General features: G+C 42.7%; 3 protein-coding genes across 7 annotated transcripts in view; all 3 read right to left on the bottom strand.

Annotated features, from left to right (window-relative positions):
• Nucleotides 1-7318, bottom strand: part of LOC125398095 (zona pellucida sperm-binding protein 3 receptor-like) — a 51218-nt gene extending 43900 nt beyond the window's left edge. For 2 of the 3 annotated variants that reach the window (XM_048430638.3, XM_048430640.3), the window contains exon 1: nt 7198-7312. The gene's annotated coding sequence lies outside the window, so the exon portion shown is untranslated. Of the gene's footprint in view, nt 1-7197 lie in introns of all 3 variants that reach the window. The other variant, XM_048430639.3, reaches the window with a different exon arrangement.
• Nucleotides 3769-4348, bottom strand: LOC148122142 (large ribosomal subunit protein eL6). The gene has a single exon (XM_087906548.1). It carries the CDS (start codon nt 4325-4327, stop codon nt 3794-3796), a length of 534 nt encoding a protein of 177 aa, XP_087762674.1. The 5' UTR covers nt 4328-4348; the 3' UTR covers nt 3769-3793.
• A 7210-nt stretch (nt 7319-14528) lies between the features above and the next one.
• The window catches only part of C4bpa (complement component 4 binding protein alpha), a 33772-nt gene continuing 29563 nt past the window's right edge, over nt 14529-18737 (bottom strand). For 2 of the 3 annotated variants that reach the window (XM_048430642.3, XM_048430641.3), the window contains exons 10-12: nt 17640-17810; nt 15155-15330; nt 14529-14829 (exon numbers count right to left, since the gene is read on the bottom strand). In XM_048430642.3, the coding sequence (XP_048286599.3) occupies nt 14671-14829; nt 15155-15330; nt 17640-17810 (506 nt within the window). In that variant the 3' untranslated portion in view covers nt 14529-14670. The remainder of the gene's footprint in view (nt 14830-15154; nt 15331-17639; nt 17811-18737) is intronic. The other variant, XM_087906549.1, reaches the window with a different exon arrangement.

The following is an 18737-nucleotide window of genomic DNA, read 5'->3' as shown; positions in this document are numbered from 1 at the left end:
ACCCCAATAAGCAGGCCCCTCATGTTACATCCCCATGCTACCCACGTGTCACACCACAGAACTGAGAGGCTGCTACCCACGTGCCTCCCCAGGGGGAACCCTCTGCAGAAAGGCCCCTGGAACCTCTTCTCCAGACGCCCTGCCTGTGATCTTTTTGCATGTCCGCAGATCATCTTCAGGCACTAGGGTTCCTGGGCCCACTCACAAAAACACACGACATAGACACAGACATGAGAGACATGAAACTGAACACAGAAAACTTACCAGCTGGTTGAAGGCTTTATGGGTGATAGTCTTAGTGGGCTTTGGGGAATCCCAGATGAGCCCCTAAATGTTATACCCAAATCCGCAAAGTTCTCACAAAAGCCAAGAAGGGAACCAAGTCCCATATGTAAAAGCAAAGAGCCTTTATTTTAATCAAGTTTGCAAATTTGGTCTCTCTGCATGTTCAACGTATTGGAATAACCGGAGAGCCCCAAGCTTAATTAGAATAGGGCTTTATAGTATTAAAGGTAGGGGTGAGGGGTTTCTGAAGTTTTAAGACCCCTGATATTTGTCTAGGGTTTCCTGGTGACTGTGCACTGGCAGGTGATCCTATCTACAGTGCTTGGAATGCCAGGCATTCCTTTGAATGGTCTGTTCTTGGGTGAGGGTTGGGTAACTGAGTTTGTGGTTCCTATTATAGCCAGGCATTGCCTCAGAGTAAACTACAGAGACTCGGGCCTCTTATTAAATTTATCGAGGGCCGAATTCTACTCTGGCAGGTGATAATGGTTGGAAGTAAAGAACTTCCTTTGGGTGACCTGCCCAGACTTAGCTTATTGTGGTTGGCTTTCACAGACACAGGTAAGGGTTGCCTGAAAAGGACCCCAATGTCACAGGAATGGATTGCAAGAATTGACCAATGGAATTGCATAAACTGAAAACAAACGAAAGCCATTTCTCCACAGTAATGGCCACAGCCAACAGAACTGGTGCAGCAGCAGAACGGGAAGAGCCTGCCAACCCAAGTTTTATAAAGAACTATGAAAATGAACTACCAATCCCTGAACAACACATGGGCTGGTGAACAGACAGCTGTCAAATGATGAAGCACAAATAACAGATGGAGAAATGAAAACTTGTACACCATTCTCAACCACTGGGGAAATGCAATTTCAAGCTACACAAAGAGGCCATCACTTCTTGGTGGAAAGGCTATCATTAGGAAAACACATAGAGGACTGGACAGTGGTGGTGCTTGCTTTTAATCCCAGCACTCAGGAGTCAGAGGCAGGCAGATCTCTGTGAGTTTGAGGCCAGCCTGGTCTACAAAGTGAGTTCCAGGACAGGTTCCAAAGCTACATAGAAACCCTGTCTTGAAAATAAATAAATAAATAAATAGATAGATAGATAATAAAAAACCAAATAAAAATCAAAACAAATAGCAGGACTGGAGAGATGGCACAGCAGTTAAGAGCATGGGTTGTTCTTCCAGGGGACCTGAGTTCAATTCCCAGCACCCACGTGGTGGCTCACAACCATCTGTAAATCCACATTGAGATTTGGTGCCCTCTTCTGGCATGCAGAGTATGTGCATACAAAGAAAACACAGTAACAGATGAAGACGCTATGGGGAAAGTGTCGTCTTAGACACTGCTGGTGGTCATAAAAATCAGCTCAGCCGCTAAGGACAAAAGTGTAGAAATCTCTAAAGAGAGCTAAACTGGAGTTGCCATGTGCCCTGGCGGTGACGCTCCTGGGAAAATGCCTGAGAGAGTAGATGCTGGCGCACTCCAGACCTGCTTGCACATGTTTGTGTGCCAGTACCCACAATGACTGAGTGAGGGGAAGGATGAGAAACTGTATTGTATGTATATAGTGGAGTCTTACTAAGCCCCAAAGAAGAATGAAATTATGTCCTTTCCAGGAAACGAATGGAACTGAAGAAGGCAAATACCATCCGTTTTCTCTCATGTGTACATCCTGACTTTATATACAATTAGATAGATACTGTGAAAGCAGAAGGGAGAATGTTTGGGAAAGGGAGGGAGTAGTGTCAGGTCAGAGGAGGAAGTAAGTAAGACAGACATAGGGGCTGAATGTGTCGGGGTCTATGGCGTTCTTCAATGAATGTGTCTCTATGAAGTTCATCATTATGTACAACAAATAAGCATTAGATCAGTGTCTCGGCCGGGCATCATTTCAGAAGCTTCCTCTTGCTGTCTCTGAGAAGTAACACAGACACAGAGACCTGCAGCTGGGCGACGGGTCAAGTGAGAGACCTTGAAACCGTGCTAAATGAGATCCTTCACCAAACCCTCAGGAAGCGATGCAGAAGAGGAGACAGATTGTGAGAGACAAGGGGGATGGAGGACACCAAGAAAACTCCTCTAGACCCAGCAGGACCGATGCACATGTGAACTAACTCGCAGAGACTGTGAGAGCAGGCACAGAGCCTGCACAAGGTCAAGGTAGGCAGAGACCCAGAGCTGAGGAGGGAAGTAGGCCTCATCTTCTATCTCTAAGCAGCAGCTACCTCCAATTGGCAATCACTTGCAAAGGAAAAGTTAGTTTTCTCCAGTGGCGACTCCCTGGGTATATAAACCACACTTAAGGAGGCTCCATGCCCGAGGGCCGATGGCAACAAACGAACTCAATGTTGTTTGTGTAGATTTATTTTTGTCACATCCTGCTTTGTTTGGGCATAAGTTTTTTCAGTCTTACTGGTCTTTGGCTTGTGTATCACAGTTTCTGATTTCGTGGTTTTGTTTTGGTGTGTGTGTGTGTGTGTGTGTGTGTGTGTGTGTGTGTTTCTGTACTTTCTATTTCTTTTTTAAATTATGGTTTGTTTGTTTGTTTTTTTGTCTGTTTTTTCCTAAAGAGAGAGAGAAAAAAGCATGAAATTGAATGGGAGGAGAGGTAGGGAAGAGATGGAAGGGGAAATGTGATCAAATTATATGAAAAAAAATATTTTTAATAAAAAAAAAAACACAAGAGCGGTGATATTCTTAGAAGGTAAAGGTGCTTGCTGCCAAGTCTGATGTCCTGGATTTGATTCTCTGAACCATACAGTGGAATGAGAGAACTGACCTCCATATATGTACACCACACCCCATACTTCCTCCACGCACACACAAAATCACTTACTAAATGTATATTTTTTTAAAATAGTCTTTCATAGTCTCACACTAGGGAAGATAAAGTAGGAGAATCACAGTCTGAGACTGCCTGGTAACCGGCTGAGAGATTTTGTTTGTTTTAAAGGTAGGCACGCCTGGAAGAAACTGGCCTCTATGAGGAGGCATCCAATGGAGGGTGGGAGAGGAGGGTGAAGATTAGTGCTCTGGACACCCCTCTGCTCGTGGGAGCTGACTTAAGTCCTGATGGCAGATAGATGCCAGGCACATTTGCTTAGTGATAAAGAAGCCGTTTCACACCCTTTAGTTGCCCTGGCCTCACCCTGAGGTTACATTTCTAGTGCTGGGCTCACAGAGTATGCTGTGCCCTCGGAGGCTTTTCTCCTTTATAAAGTTAGAATGTTGGTTTTGTGTCTGAGTGTTAGAACTGTTGGGTGGGTTTAACACTAATAGCCTCTGGGAAGGAGTTGGCATAATGCTTGCAGTGTGAAATATGGAAAAGACTTGGGAAGCTAGACCCAGAATTGAGATTAGGATGTGACTGGGTCAAAACCAGAACTCTTAGAAATTAAAACATCACTATAGTGATTTAAAATATATAGTAACGGGTGATTGCTGGGGCACTTTATTTTTTTTTTTGACACATGAAGCTGTTTAATTAGGTTGTTAGCAATTTAGAAAACCAGTTTGTGAGGATACATCCCGTTCGTCAGAGAGAACTGAGAGCGCAGGTAGCCCTGCAGCTGAGGAACAGCTTTGATCTTTGGCAGAATCTGCGAGTCCACCGTTTTCTGATCAGCCTTGCGCTGCTCTGTAATCTCATATTTCTCCTTCTCTGTGTCAAAGATCTCGCCCTCCTGGTGCCTGGGCTTACGCAGCTGCTTTTTCTTGAAGTAAGCATCAGTCAGGTGTTTGGGGATTTTAACTGTGCTGATATCAACTTTTGTAGAGGTGGCGATGACAAACTTCTGATGTGTTCTTCTGAGAGGAACTCTGTTGAGGGCAAGAGGTCCTGTCACAAGCAGTAAACCACTGCCCAGTTGCTTCAGGAAAACCACTCTCTTGCCCCTGTGGCGCCCGGTGAGGATGATGAGGACAGTCCCAGGAGTGATGCTAGCACGCAGGCGTCTCACATGCTGACTGAAGGGCTTTTTGCCATGGCTCAGCAGCTTCCGAGGCACATCTTCGGTAGGATAATACCTGGGCATTTTTCGAAGCTTAACCACCCGGGTACATTACGTGTGCTTCAGGGCAAAGAAACAGCCAATAGCATCGGTACCAGAGGCCCTTGGTCTGGTGTCCAGCGGCCTCTGGGAGAGCCAGGTTATGTGCAGAGCTGATAGGACTGTCATGCAGCCCTCTCCCTCATCTTCCACTGTCTCCTAGGAGAGATTCCTGCAGCCCATAACCTTGTCTGAGTATGTAAATCGCTCACAGACCCCGGGGTTCTATTGGTAATAATCTTATTCAGTCATATTCCTCCCAGCGTGACTATTGAGGATAGCGTGTCTACTTAGGGCATACAGCTCTGTGAGGTTTCATATTTCACTAAACTTCAGGGCATCTTTATCACTTCCTCCAAAGTCACACTCTCATTAGTAAACATTCCCTTTCTCTCTTCCCCAAACTGAACAGTCACCAGCTAAATTCTGTGTCTCCAGATCTCCCTGTCTTAGATAGTGCCACAATGTGTGGCCCACTGCAATTATTCAGCCTCAACCAATGGGCATGCAGGTTGTTGATGTATTAAACTGAAGATGCTCCCTGGTGTCTCATTGTCCCACTGAAAACCATTATCATAAACAAAAACGTGCATTTTCTCTCTCTGACCTGCCGCGTCCGTTTCCTTTCCCTGCTGCTGTGATAATACACCCTAATGGCAGCAATGTAGTGAGAAAGGTTTCATTTTCGCCAGTTTTAGAGAGCAGTCTGACAGGTGGGAGGTGCTAGCCGCAAGAGTTTGGGGAAAGCAGCCCAGTTGTATCTGTGTTTAGGAAAGAGAGAGCAATGAATTCTTGCGCTCTGCTAGCTCTCTCCTTTTTCTTTAGCACAGGACCCTAGCCCAACAAATGGTCTTCTCACCTGAATTAACCTAATCTGCATCATCTCTCACGACTGTGGCCAGAGGCTAGTCTAATCTAGGTGACCCTCACAGGCATGGCCAGAGGCTAGTCTAATCTAGGTGACCCTAATGGGTGTGCCTAGAGGCCTTTTTCCAGATCCTGTCAAGTTGATACCTCAGTATTAACCCTCACACCCACCAAACAGCAAGCCTTAACCTAATCTTCATTAAACATTCAGAACACTAAGACAAAGTCATCTAATACAAAGCCCATCTTGTAATAAAGTGCTGAAAATCTCTTGTACACAAACAGGGGGCACTTTGTAGACTTGACGGGATCAAAACAACCTCACTTGTGACACAGTCGTTACAGACTATCAATCATCCGCCTCCCACTCCCATGCTTGACCCGTAGCTGCAGGTTCTCATCTGTGCTCAACACAACCAGAGCACACTGCACTGTGTTTATTGCCAGCCCAGGAAAACACCAGACTTCGAAACTCAAAGTATTGTTTCTGTGGCATGCATATCTGACAAAATAAGTTCTGAGAATTATAGGAAAATCTGTCATGCTAGAGATCATTTATATTACAAATAATGATGCAATGAACATTCGTGTACATTTTTTTCTGTGTGAATATTTCCTTTTTTTGTGCATCTATAGCTTGGCAAGAGACTCCTGGATTAGACAGTGACACTGTCAACATTCTCAGCAATAGTAAACTGGTTTCCAAAGTTCCTGCATCATTTTACAGTCAAGAAGATTCTGATTTTTGACATTTTCCCTCAGAGCTTGTGTTTACTATGTTTTTGTTTGTTTGAGATATAATAGCTCTGCCTACTGTGAGCATGGTCTCTCACTGTGAGTTTGATTTAAATTCTTCTAAATCATCATCTAATTATCAGTGGTCCTGATGATATTTCTATACACTTGTTTGCAGTTTGTAAAGGTCTGTTCTTTGGAGAAATGTGTGTTCAAATAACTTTGCCTTTATTCAATCCACCACCTTTTGTTGATAGCCTGTGAAAGTTTCTTTTTCTTTATGGAGAAAAGTTGTCCCTTTGAAGTCCTGGTAGTCCAAACTAGCCTTAAATTTCCTGTCTCCTAGCCTCTACTTCCCAAGTGGCAGAATAACAAGAGTCTGCCAACATGCCCAGCTTTCCAGTCATCCTTGAGAGTAAACATGTAGTTTATTTTTATTATTGTTGTTGTTTTAATGTAGTCCAACTTTTCTCTTTTTATTGTTGTTTGTGTTTTTAGTGTCATCTATAAGAAATTGCTTAAAGTAAAAGTAAAGATTCACGCTGGTGTCTTCTGGTGAAAATTTCATGGTATGCCTTATTTTGTTTGCTTTGTTTTTTGTTTTTTGAGGCAGGGTTTCTCTGTGTAACATCCCTGGCTGTCCTGGAATTCACTCTGTAGACCAGGCTGATCTCAAACTCACAGGCTCTGCCTGCCTCTGTCTCCTGAATGCTGGAGTTAAAGTCATGTGCTACCACAGCCCGACTGGCCTGGCTTTTAAGTTTAGGTTTAAGGTCTTTTATTTTTAAAATCAGGAAATAATGCTAACTCTGGAAAAGGAGCAGGAGGAGACACAGGGGAGACTAAAGTCTCTCCTGAGAGATGGCTTAGAGGGTGACCGGCTTCCTCTTAGAGGTGAGCTTATTCTCCCTCTCAAAGAAGTTTTGTGGCCAGATGAAGAGAGAGACCTGGCAGTATTGCCGGCTCCTGTCCCTCCTGTACTGAGTGCAAGCTCCTTGTGTCCCTCTTTCCAACCCTTTCACTTCCCTGGATAGCCAATACCATTACCATTCCTACTCCCATATGCAGGGACTAAACAAACCAACCAACTCATTTGTGTTTCATAACCAGAAAAACGGCTCTGTACATTTCTAAGCTACTATGCAACTTGTTTCCTTGTTAGGCATTACTATTTCCCCAGTTCTGTACTCCTCGAGGTGATAAAACTCTAGCCTTTCCCCCAAGATACTCTGGGTGTTTAGTAAATGACTGACCTGAAGGTATCTGAGTAAGACCGAGGAAGACTCTAGTGTTGCCGTGTTTTTTCTCCCTCTCAGAATGAAGCATCTTTGGTCACTGGCATTCCTTGCCCCTCCCTGGAACAGAATCACCTTAACATTCTTTCCTTTCAGGCAAACATTCTGCTCAAAATCAGAAGTTCCAGTGATGTGGTTACTGGTCAGGTGGGGACACGCTCAAGTAGATACAGAGTTGGCCATTATTCTTGGAGATGCTTAATTACAGATTAAAACACTCCTTCCTCTAAGCTAATCGTCAAATGTGATAAAAATATATTCATGTTTGGTTTTGTCTTCCCTGCCCATGAGAGGCAACTGGGAGAATGGTTCTACAGAAGTGCCCACAAGGCAGTCTGCCAATGGTAGATTGTGTAAGGAGGAACACCGTGGTTGGAGCTGTACTGAGCATGTGCAAGCTTTAGTTCATTATTCTCTAAACAATACCATATAAAAAGAGTTTTCATAGCTCTTACATCCTGAGCTGTTATGAGTAATATAGAAAGATAGAGAATGCACACAAGAGGATGTATGAGAGCCATCCATAGACACTGTCGGATGAGGAAAACAAAGCACCAGACACTCAGCCCTCACTTCAAAGGCAGTAAGAGATCATTTATTCTGGAGCCAACTAATAGCAGCCAGGGCCCAGGAGCATGGTTTCCCCAATCTCATGCTTCTGTGTGGCCACGCTTTCGTGGAAGTTGTATAGTAATAGAGCCAAGAAAGTTGAAAATCAACACTTTCCAAATGTATTGGTAGAAACCTCAGTGAGTTACTGTAAAGTTGGGCACCTCTGTTCTCGGTCTTGGATGCTGTCTGTGGACATTCTCGTCTCCTGGGCTGATGTAATCCAGTCACCTCTTAAGTTAATGTACCCCAAAAGGTTTCACACAATCATCGCAAGAACATTAAGCGAAAGACAAAAGTGGGCAAGGAATAGCTACTAAGGGGGCTAAATATACTTCCCCCAAAATTGTAACCAGGCTCTGGACCTACAGTACCCCAAACTCTGCGCAATCACTGCACTTCTCAATGGCCTTCTTAGAATGTTTAATGCCTTTGGGGGGATTTTAGCCACATGATCCATTAGTATCTAATAAATCCTAACCAAATCCCCATCTTTTGTGACATGGAAGAAAAGCTTTCGGTAGTGGAGAGTGCAGCCAGATTAACCGGGCATAAAAAGGAGTGGTCAATGCCTTTTTGTTGAAGAAAGAGAACTGTATCTGCCAGCTCTAGCTCAGAACACACAAAACTGATTAGTTCTTACAATCTGAAGATAGCAATTCCTACATTTTATCAGATCTCACAAGCAGTGATCCGGGCTGTGAATTCTAGTTCTGCAATATTGGAGAATAATAACAGTATTTTATCATGTCATTTAGCATTCACACATGCAGACCCATGGGTGCAGACTTTGTCTACCATTCCTCCAGATTTCGAAAACTGGATTGCAGTATACACTTCCTTTTGTGAAACCTATAACTATGCTAAAATTAATTTTGAGGGGTCTGGAGCCTCTGCTCAGCTGTTAAAACCATGGGCCGCTTTTTCAGAAGACCTGGATACAACTCACAGTACCCTATGGTGACACACAACAGTCTGTAACTCCAGTCTCAAGGGATCCAGAGTCTTCTTCTGACCTCCTCAGACACCAGGCATGAACATAGGTGCATAGACGCATATTGCACACAAGACATTCACATACATGAAATGATTAAATACATCTAAAAATTAAACATTACAAACACTGGTTCAATTAAAGCAAAAAATGTTTTGGGACAGTTTATGTTTTAAGGGTGGAGAAATAGTAACCAAAAGTTATCCTTAGACACTGAGGACTGTTTCTAGACATTCTTGCTCATAGTTTCTATATTATGCCAGGCACTGGTCTTGTCTCCACATATTTGATGTGTGCAGGATTAGCTGTATTTGATGTGTGCAGGATTGGCTGTATTTGATGTGTTCAGGATTAGCTTGCTTGCTCTCCTAGAAGTTGTCTTAATTCTCACCATTTTCTCAGAAAGGAAATTAAGCAACAAAGAACTTTTTAAATATAGCTCCCACATAGCACAGTCAAGATGCAAATCTAGGTTTGAAAATGTATCTAAGAAAACTGAATTTGCACATGTTACAGTCAGCAAGTTCACCATGCCGTGGGGCACTATCCAGTTGTGTGATAACAAAGGAACTGAAACAAGCTCTAAATTCCTTCCCTAAAGAAAAAGATAAAGAAATCACAGTATGTCTATAGGAATAACAGACTAAAACACAACAAGATGAATGAAACTGTGTGTGACGTGAATAACCTCACAACCTAAAGAAGTCTAATACAGTGCAGAATAGGCGGTGTGACCCCATCATAAAAGCAACCTTCTTATCCTTACCTTCCGGGTCCTTCCTCTCTCACAGGTCTGACTCTGGCCAATCTCCTAGGAGTAACCTCCACCTGCTGATTTCCTATTTTTAAGTAAACCCTTGGGAGCACTATACATTTCTATAAAGAAGCACATGGGTTTTGATTTTTTTAAGGTAATGCCTTTCAGTATTACATCAAGTAAATAATTAAAGGAAAAGACAAAAGCTTGGAGAAATGGCTCAGCTTGTAAAAGTGCTTGCTGTCAAACCTGATGATCTCAGTTCAGGCCCTGGGTCCCTCTGTGTCAAAAGGAGAGAGCTGCCTCCCACAGGCTGTCCTCTGGCCTCCAAATGTGTGCTGTGACATGCATGCATCCTCCACGACACACACATTAAAAAAAAGTTGGCAGGTAGATCTCTGTGAGTTTGAGGCCAGCCTGGTCTACAGAATGAGTTCCAGGACAGCCAGGGCTACACAGAGAAACTCTATTTCAAAAAACCAAAAACAAATACAAAACAAAAAAAATGCAAAGAAAGGGAGAATAATGTTCAATTTTAATACATATTTTAAGGATTGTGGAAATAAAAATATAAGATAATTATAATACATGTAACTAAGTTTTATGCCCAAAATATAAAAAGTTTCTTTGGAAATCATTCAAAATTCGAAATATCAAGTAAAACAATGAGCAAATAAGTAGATAGAAAGAGAAGAAAAGAAAATGTTCATTTCTAGGAAATATTGCATGAATTGGGTTCCCTGGATAACAGCTATGAGATGGTTTGCTTATCTGAGGCTACCATGAGGAACAGTATCCATACGGGAGGACCAGGGCTGAGCAGAAATCAACCGAGCTGGAAATCCATAGCATCAAACACTCCAGATATTCTAAACCAAAGTTTCACAATTTGTGAGTCACGACCCTGTTTGAAATAAAAGATCCCAGAAGTCAGAGAAAATTGAGTGGCTAGCATCCTCATGGCAGAGGCTGCTTAACTGTGGCACAAGAGAGTTGTGGGAGTTTAGAAACAGTTTGGGCCTTGAAGACTTAATATGTGAATCTGGAATCTGTGCTTATAGTAAGCACAAGGCCTGTCTCATTTAAGGTGGCCTTCTCATCTTCTGGTTGATGCAAGGTTGCAAGGGTTCAGTTTAATGCACTGGGGACACTGTATAGAAACAGTTTAATCCAGTGGTTCTCAGCTTTGTTAATGCTGTGACCCTTTAATATAGTTCCTCATATTATGGTGACCCCCCAACCATAAATTTTTTTTCATTGCTACTTCATAACTGTAATTTTACTATTGCTATGAATCTCAATGTAAATAGCTGTGTTTTCCTAGAGTCTTAGGCGACCTCTGTGAAAAAACTATTTAACCTATAGAATTTAAAGTATGTTTTAATAAGTCAACAGTACATGTAGACAGGTGATGTATTTCTTTGAAGGCCAGATTTGGGGTTGTTTGGTATTGACATTGCCCCCATATGCTTTCCCGTCTTCTCACAAATTAGACGGTGATTTCTTAACTTTCAATTTTATTTTTCTTATGTACCAGAGAGAAACATATAATCAATCATCACAGTTCCCATTTTTCCTTGCTTCAAGAAATAAAAAGATAAAAGAGAAAAAAAATGTGTTTTCTGAAATATGACTATAAATTCAGAGGAAATGTGATAAGAGCTGAAACTGGTTCTGTGGGAGTAAGAAAATGATAATTTATTGGAGCCAGGCAGGAATAATTTATTTAAATGTGGGTATAGTTCAAGTTATTTTTAAATGGAAGTGTGTTAAGTCATGAAAAGGTGTGTTTGTATTCTGGTGTATAATTGATTTGGATCACTTACAGAAGTGAAAATGTAAACACAAAGTTTACATTTAAAATGCAAGGAAAGAAAAAAAGGAAATCTCATAGACATTAGCTACTTCTGTCTACCTTTATTCTATTAATATTTATTATTTTAGATATGCTGCATTTATTTTAGATAATTTTCGAGCCAATTAAATAAGAGACTATATTTTTAAATGGGAACCTGATTCCAGCAGTGTGCAAACAACTCTGCAGTGGGCGTGTGCACCCGTGAAGGAGGAGAAGGCAGAGGGCATGCGCACCCGTGAAGGCGGAGAGGGCAGTGGGCATGCGCACCCGTGAAGGCGGAGAGGGCAGTGGGCATGCGCACCCGTGAAGGTGGTGAGGAAAGAAAAAGACCAGGAACCAAAGGCCTCAAGCATTTCTTCTCTGCCTCAAAGACTACAGCTGGCTACATAACACTTTGAGTACACTGATGGCAGGAAGGCAGAAGTGTGCCCAGCTGTCTATTCTAAGACAATAGTAAGAAAGTGTGGGAAGTGGTTTTTAGAGAGAGGAATTTTAATTTCACTTACAAAATTATGGAATTAATTTAGGGAGCGGAGAAAATACTATTTCCTATTTAATCCCACTTTTTGAAGCACTTTATAGTTAAGCTACAAATAACCAGCAAGGATTTATACATATTGTGCATCTAATATGTCAGTTAGCTTCCCAATACTCTAGGAACTTATTAATAATTTAAATGTAATATGAAATGACACATATATTGCACAAACTAATTATAATCATAATATATTCTGGACAATTGGATAAATGTAATAAAATGTAGCACAAGTAATAAATGACAATAAAACTTTAAAATATTCGTATTCAACTAGCACCTAACTAAATAACAAATCTCATGTTTTTAAAATAATTATCTAATGAATAAAAATATTTTGTAGGGACATTTGGTGCGGAGAGGGGAGTGATGTAGTCTCACATGTTGATAGCAAAATACAGAGGAAGAATTAGCAAAAGCAGGTGTGTGAAAATAAAAAAAAAACAACCTTGCCATATAACTATTAATATTTGATCCCAAAGTCCCAGCCAGTATGCGCTCTTCTCCCCCTAGACACTCAAAACAGCTAAGGAGAAGGGCTGCTGGAGGGTGCAAAGAGAAAGTCTGTTCGGATTTCCTTTGTTTAAATCTGTCAGCCCTAACAGAAACCTGTCGTTTAACCATTTTTAATGTGATATATATCTCCAGACCACCAGATAAGTCAATAGTACTAGTTTTCTAAATATTATTTAATATTTTTGCTATCAAATATCACCTCCTGCCCTGCCTTCCTCTCGCATCATTGATGAGTAAGCAAATGGTTGAATGTATCTTCCTTCTCTTGTTAGTTCTACCAGCAGGGATTTTTAAAATCCCTTTCCTATCGCTCATTTTCATTCTCTGAATACGTATCTGTTGTGAGTAATGCAGACGAGTTGAACGTTGTTCTACTTAAGGCCTCTAAACGGTGAGATGAGGAAAAGGCATGCTTTTCTGAGACTCCGGAGGCACCGACAGAGCTCATGAATAACTCCCGCACCTGGAGCCAAGAGGCCACCAAAGGTGTCCCATGCGTTGTTGAATTATTAATAGATTAAGTTGTTTTTCGGGTGGGTTCAGCAAACGTTTCATTTGTAAGAGCAGTAGCAGGCAGGCGGAATCTGCATATGCCAGTTTGTAAGGAGATGCAGCTCACTCTGAAAACCGGGAGGGAATTGTGTCAGCGGCAATAGGAGGGACAACCAGGGACCTGACAGGAACGACGACCGCTGTATAGAGAGAGAGTGGCGAGCTACAACATGTCAGCTGACAGGTGACTCTAGGAAAGGTCTTCTGCACTCTGTTCCTACATCCGTGGTCGACCCTGAAGTTCACGGCGAACACCTCCCGTGAGATGGTCCCCTTCCCTGCAGTAAGCTTTGCTGCCTCTGGGGGTCAGTGCGGCTGGAGTGAGCAACAGGATACACGCCCCAGGTTCTCACTAGGAGGAGGTTAGCTCAGAGTCATGGTCCACAGGTCCTCAGAGAGCTGTCGGCCTGATTGGATCCCTGGGAGCCGCAGCAACAGCACCCTCAATAACGGTCCTTCTTTGGTTCTCTTTCTTTTCCTGTACAACCATCCCCTCCCAGCGCTTACCAGAACCACCTTAGTAAATCAGCTGTCACATGTGCTTGTATCTGAGGAAAACCAGAAACAGTCATTCAAGAAAGCATTCCAAGTCTCCTCTTAGTATCGGGCAATGGCTTTTATGACGGCAGACAGGAGTTTTCCAAGTCACATGTGCCTCTCCAGCAGCTCAGGCACATCTGTCTAAGGCCCAGTGAAAATGTGCTATGTATTATGGCTTCCTTGAAGGATGTTTGGAGAAAGTCAACAAAAAGACTCGTGTTCTCCCCAGAGTTTCATGGGAAGAGACAACAGGAGACGCTGAGACAAGAATGAGGAAGACTTAGGGGAAGCAGGCGCTGGTGCCTGGCAATCTTGCGATGCCCCAGAGAACTCCAATACAAACGGTGGTGACACAGGGCTTCTTCTCTGGTGTTAGGGAAGTAGCTCTAGCCATGTTCATCCAATATCAAGGAAAATGGTGATCAAATCAGGTGGAAGACTGGAGAAGATGAAGATGGCTGATGTGGTCTTCATGGCCATCAGTTCCTTGAACTTTCTTCTCCGGGGTGCAGTAAGATGAGAGAGACTAGGTGCGTCCCCTTCAGCGAGGTTAATGACTTACGTGAGGCCCCAGTGAAAGAGGCACTCTTCCTGGTTCGGAGGAGGCCTTCAGTGGGCAGCCTGGACTGGGCTGGTTGGGGGGTGGGGATGGGGATGTGCTGACAGTTACCCTGAACTCCAAGGACCTGGATGATGTGCACATGTGAGGCTGAGAGAGAGGCAGTCCGGGGACCCAACCGTGTGATGAGCGCACTGAAATGAAATTTGTAGCACATGTTTTAAATAAATGTATTGATTTTATATAATAGCAAATGAATACAAGGGCAACATTGATTTTTAATCGAAAAAGAATGTGCCTGTTATATTTAGAACAGCAGATTTACGGGCCACCAGATCGTTAATTATTTCATAAAACATCATACTTGAATGAATTGTTCTAACAGATATTTATTATCAGGAGCATCGGTGCCAAAGGGACAAAAGGTGCCGCATGCAAGCGGTCTGCTGTGACGATGAAGTCAGAAAGACAGTGAGGTACTTCTCCCTCTGTCCTGAGGAAGCTGGCATCGTCACTCCGGGACGGTTTGTTTTGCCTTGGTTATCTGTAGCTCTAACAGTTCGATCTCGCGAGACAGCTTGTAAACCTCCAGGGCCATTTTCACATCGTTTGGATTTGACAGACATCGCATCAGCTTCCTGCCTGCGAACACACGCTCACAGTCTTTCTCCTGAAAGAGATGTAGGTTTGGGGTAGCAGTGAGTGGCTTCAGGTGAGCACCAAGAAAGGGAGAAGCATGCCATCACGTGGTCTAGAAAAGCAGGAGGCGGTACTCCTAGATCTATGGAACTTCACTTTTACGGGCTTCGGTATCTCACATCCTCAAGCAAAAATAGAAAAATGTGGTGTGACAGCTTATCAGAAGTCTTCGAGGAAAAAACAGGTTCCCTGAATGACTTCAGAATGATTCACAACAGGTCATAGGTCAGCCTTGCTGGCTAGGAAAACCGTTTTAGTGTTTGATGGCACAGGACTTCTTGATTTGTGTCACTTACCTGCTCACATTTGGGCATCTCTGGGTACCAGGTTCCATTCTCTAAACAAGTGATATTTGGTGACCCAAGCAAGGCAAAACCAGAGTGACACTGGACGGTGACATTTTCGGATTCAACATACTCGTCTTTATTGGCAGACAGCATTCCATTTCTTATCTCTGGTTTCTGGCATAGAGCTGTAAGGAAAACATGTTTTAGGTAGCTGTGATCTGAGGGGAAAGACAGAATACTCTGCAGTAAAGAGAATGAGCTGAATTTGCATGGAACTTATTCCACATTCCATTCGTTTTGTTAGCCAAATACTGAGGAGTATTTTTGTTGTTGAGCATAACAGTCTATGTATACAGTATGACTTTGACTTAAGTCTCATGATTCTCCTGCTACGTGAGTCTGTTATTTTCCTGTTTTATGAAGACGAAAACTCAGATACGGAGAAGGTAGGAAGTTTTTCCATGGCTATAATTGTTTAAATAACATGACAGGATAGTTGTAAAAGTGTCTATGATCCCAGATCCCCTCTTGACACATTAACTCTTACTGTACATACTTCTGTCAGACTCTCATCATGGAGTTTGACATTGTTCTGTGAGCAGTGGGGACAGTTATGTCAAATAAATTATGCACTACCATGACTATAACTAGACTGTGAGCTGCCTCAAGAAGACTTATGGGTGTGATGTGAGGAGGAAGTAGAAGGAAGCGATGATACTGTGTGTATTTCCTTATGATTTGTGTGGACTAGCATCTGCTTATATTAGTTATTTAAAATAAACAAAATCGGCTCTGCCAGAGACCACGCCCACTGCAAGAAGTCTGACTAAGCTGCCCTTCTCCCAGCTCCCCACTATCTCAGCATCCCCCACCCTATCCCCAGTCCAGCACCCTCCTATCCTCCTTGCCACCGCCTCCAGTTGGGGCCAAGGCTCCCTGCTCTACCAGAGACCACATTTGCTTCCCAAAGTCCAGACCCCAACTCCAGTAGAGACCACAGACCACACCTACCAGAGAGGAAACAGACCTTAACATAAAACAAAATGCATTGAACCTGACAGAAGAGAAAATAGGGAATGTCCTTGTACACACTGGCATAGGAGACAACTCCCAAGAACAACAATCTAGGACGGAACCTCATTAAACTGAAAAGCTTCTATAAAGTAAAGGACACTGTAAATAGGACAAAACAGCAGACTACAGAATGGAAAAAGAGCTTTACCAACCCCACATCTGACAGAGGACTATTATCTAAAAGGTATAAAGAACTTAAGAAACTACACATTGGTAAACCTAGTAATCTAATTAAAAATGGGGTTCAGAGCTAAACAGAGAATCCAGAGAATCCTTTTATATTTTTAATACAACTTTGAGGAAGCCATCAGCCCTGCTGGCTGCTGGTCTTCCAATGTGGCTTAAACAGGCAATTCTTAACAGAAGAATCTCAAAGGACTGAGGAAACATTGAAAGAAATGTTCAACGCCCTTAGCCATCAGAGAAATGCAAATCAAAACTACTTTAAGATTCTATCTTATACCTGTCAGAATAGCTAGGATCAATAATACAACTGACAGCTCATGCAGGTGAGGATGTGAAGCCAGGGGAACATTCCTCCATTGCTGGTTGGAGTGGGCATTTATAGACTCACTATGGAAACCATTATAGTAGTTCCTCAGAAAACTGCTAATCAATCTACCCTCAAGACCCAATTATATCACTCTTAGGCGTATACCCAGAGGCTGCTGTATCCTACCACAAAGATACTTGCTCAATTATGGTCATGGAAACTTTATTTATAATAGCCAGAAACTGGAAACAACCTATATGTCCCTCAATAGAAAAATGGATAAACAAGATATGACACATTTACACAATGGGGAGCAGGTGATGTGGAAGCCTAGTCCAGTAGAAACTCAGGATTCTTTGGGGTAAACTTAGTGAGGACTCCTCATAATGGAGGAATCAGAGCCTGAACCAGCCATCCTCTGTAACCAGGCAAGGCTTCCAGAAGTGGGATGGGGGCACTAACCTGGTGTGGGAGGTCCTTCTGTATATGTGCTGCTTTTATTGGTTGATGAATAAAGCTGTTTTGGCCAATGGCTTAGCAGAGTAAAGCCAGGCAGGAAATCTGAACAGAGATATAGGGAGAGAGTAGGCAGAGTCATGCAGGTATTAGCCAGCCACCAGAAAGAAAGAAAGAAAGAAAGAAAGAAAGAAAGAAAGAAAGAAAGAAAGAAAGAAAGAAAGAAAGACAGGCAGGAAGGAAGGAAGGAAGGAAGGAAGAAAGAAAGAAAGAAAGAAAGAAAGAAAGAAAGAAAGAAAGAAAGAAAGAAAGAAAGAAAGAAAGGAGAAAGAGAGAGGGAAAGAAAGTCATATAGTTACAAGAAAAAAAATCAAATGTTTTATATTTCATCTGTCAGGGAATACCTTTGCTCTCATTCCTGACAATAATTTTACCCATGCAGTCGTGAGGTGGGAAGGAGGAGGAAGTTACCTTTACATTGTGGAGCTTCTTGTGTCCATTGTGAATTCCGACAGTAGATGTCTGCCTCTCCAACCAGTTTGTACCCTTTATCACATTCATATGTAGCCTTAGTACGGAATCGGAAGTACTCAATAGATTTTGTATAATGTCCATGGGTGATGTTTGGAGGAAAACTGCAATCTTCGTGATAAAACACAGGAGAAAAGGTGAGCTTGCAATATGTGTCAAACAGCACTTTCCAGGATTTGTGCATCCTGGATGCTTCATTCTATCCTCCCTTTCCCCTGCCTGTAAGATCACTGGACCAAAGCCACACGCTTGAATGACCTTCCTGGAAGACTCAGGTTCAGGAACCTGGAAGTCTCAGCGACCCGCTGGTATAATTTGGGTGATGAATTTCCTCAAGTGACCTATAAGTTAAAGGCTTAGCTCCCAGATGGCACTATTGGAAGACGTTGGGAACTTTACAAGGACCCTGCCTCACAGGAGGATCTTAGGTCACTAGGAGCTTTCTCTTTATGGCGACTGTGTAACTCCAGTCCTCTCATCTTTTTCTTTCCATTGCTTCATGGTTGGGCAAATAGTTTTGTTCCAACTTACACTCCAGCCATGACCTATCACCTTTACACAAGTCAAAAGCAATGGACTAAGCCTCAAAAACTGTAAGCAAGCCTCCATTAGCTGTTTTCCTCTATGGGAGTTGCCTTGGTCGTGATGTCTCTTCACAGCAATAGAACAGTGACTAAGGCGACAGGGTTTCTTTGTGTAACAATCCCAGTCCTGGCTCGTCTGGAATCATTTTGTAGACCAGGCTGGTTTCTAATTCACAGAGATTCACCTGCCTCTGCCTCCCAAGTGCTGGAATTAAAAGGCGTGCGCCACCACCACCTGGCGCAACACTCTTAGGTAAATATGTTGAAATGGTCATTCTCCTCATATTTCTATTAAATTTGTCAGCTTCCTGACTCTAAAGTTAGGATTTTGGAGACCTCAGTCTTCTCTGAAGAGCAACAGCTGAGCCCTGTCACAGCCTCTTTACCACACCTTTTCAACTTGGGTCTTGGGCTATGATTTTCTCCTGTCTGTTCTAGTAGGGCATCTGTTCTC

This window comes from Myodes glareolus, chromosome 5 (genome assembly GCF_982192425.1).
Source record: "Myodes glareolus chromosome 5, mMyoGla1.1, whole genome shotgun sequence".
NCBI lineage: Eukaryota > Metazoa > Chordata > Mammalia > Rodentia > Cricetidae > Myodes > Myodes glareolus.
This window is presented reverse-complemented; position numbering and strand designations above follow the sequence as displayed.

What these genes read in the sequence shown, in the direction of transcription:
- LOC148122142 (XM_087906548.1), bottom strand. Translation starts at nt 4,327, where the DNA reads ATGCCCAGGTATTATCCTACCGAAGATGTGCCTCGGAAGCTGCTGAGC.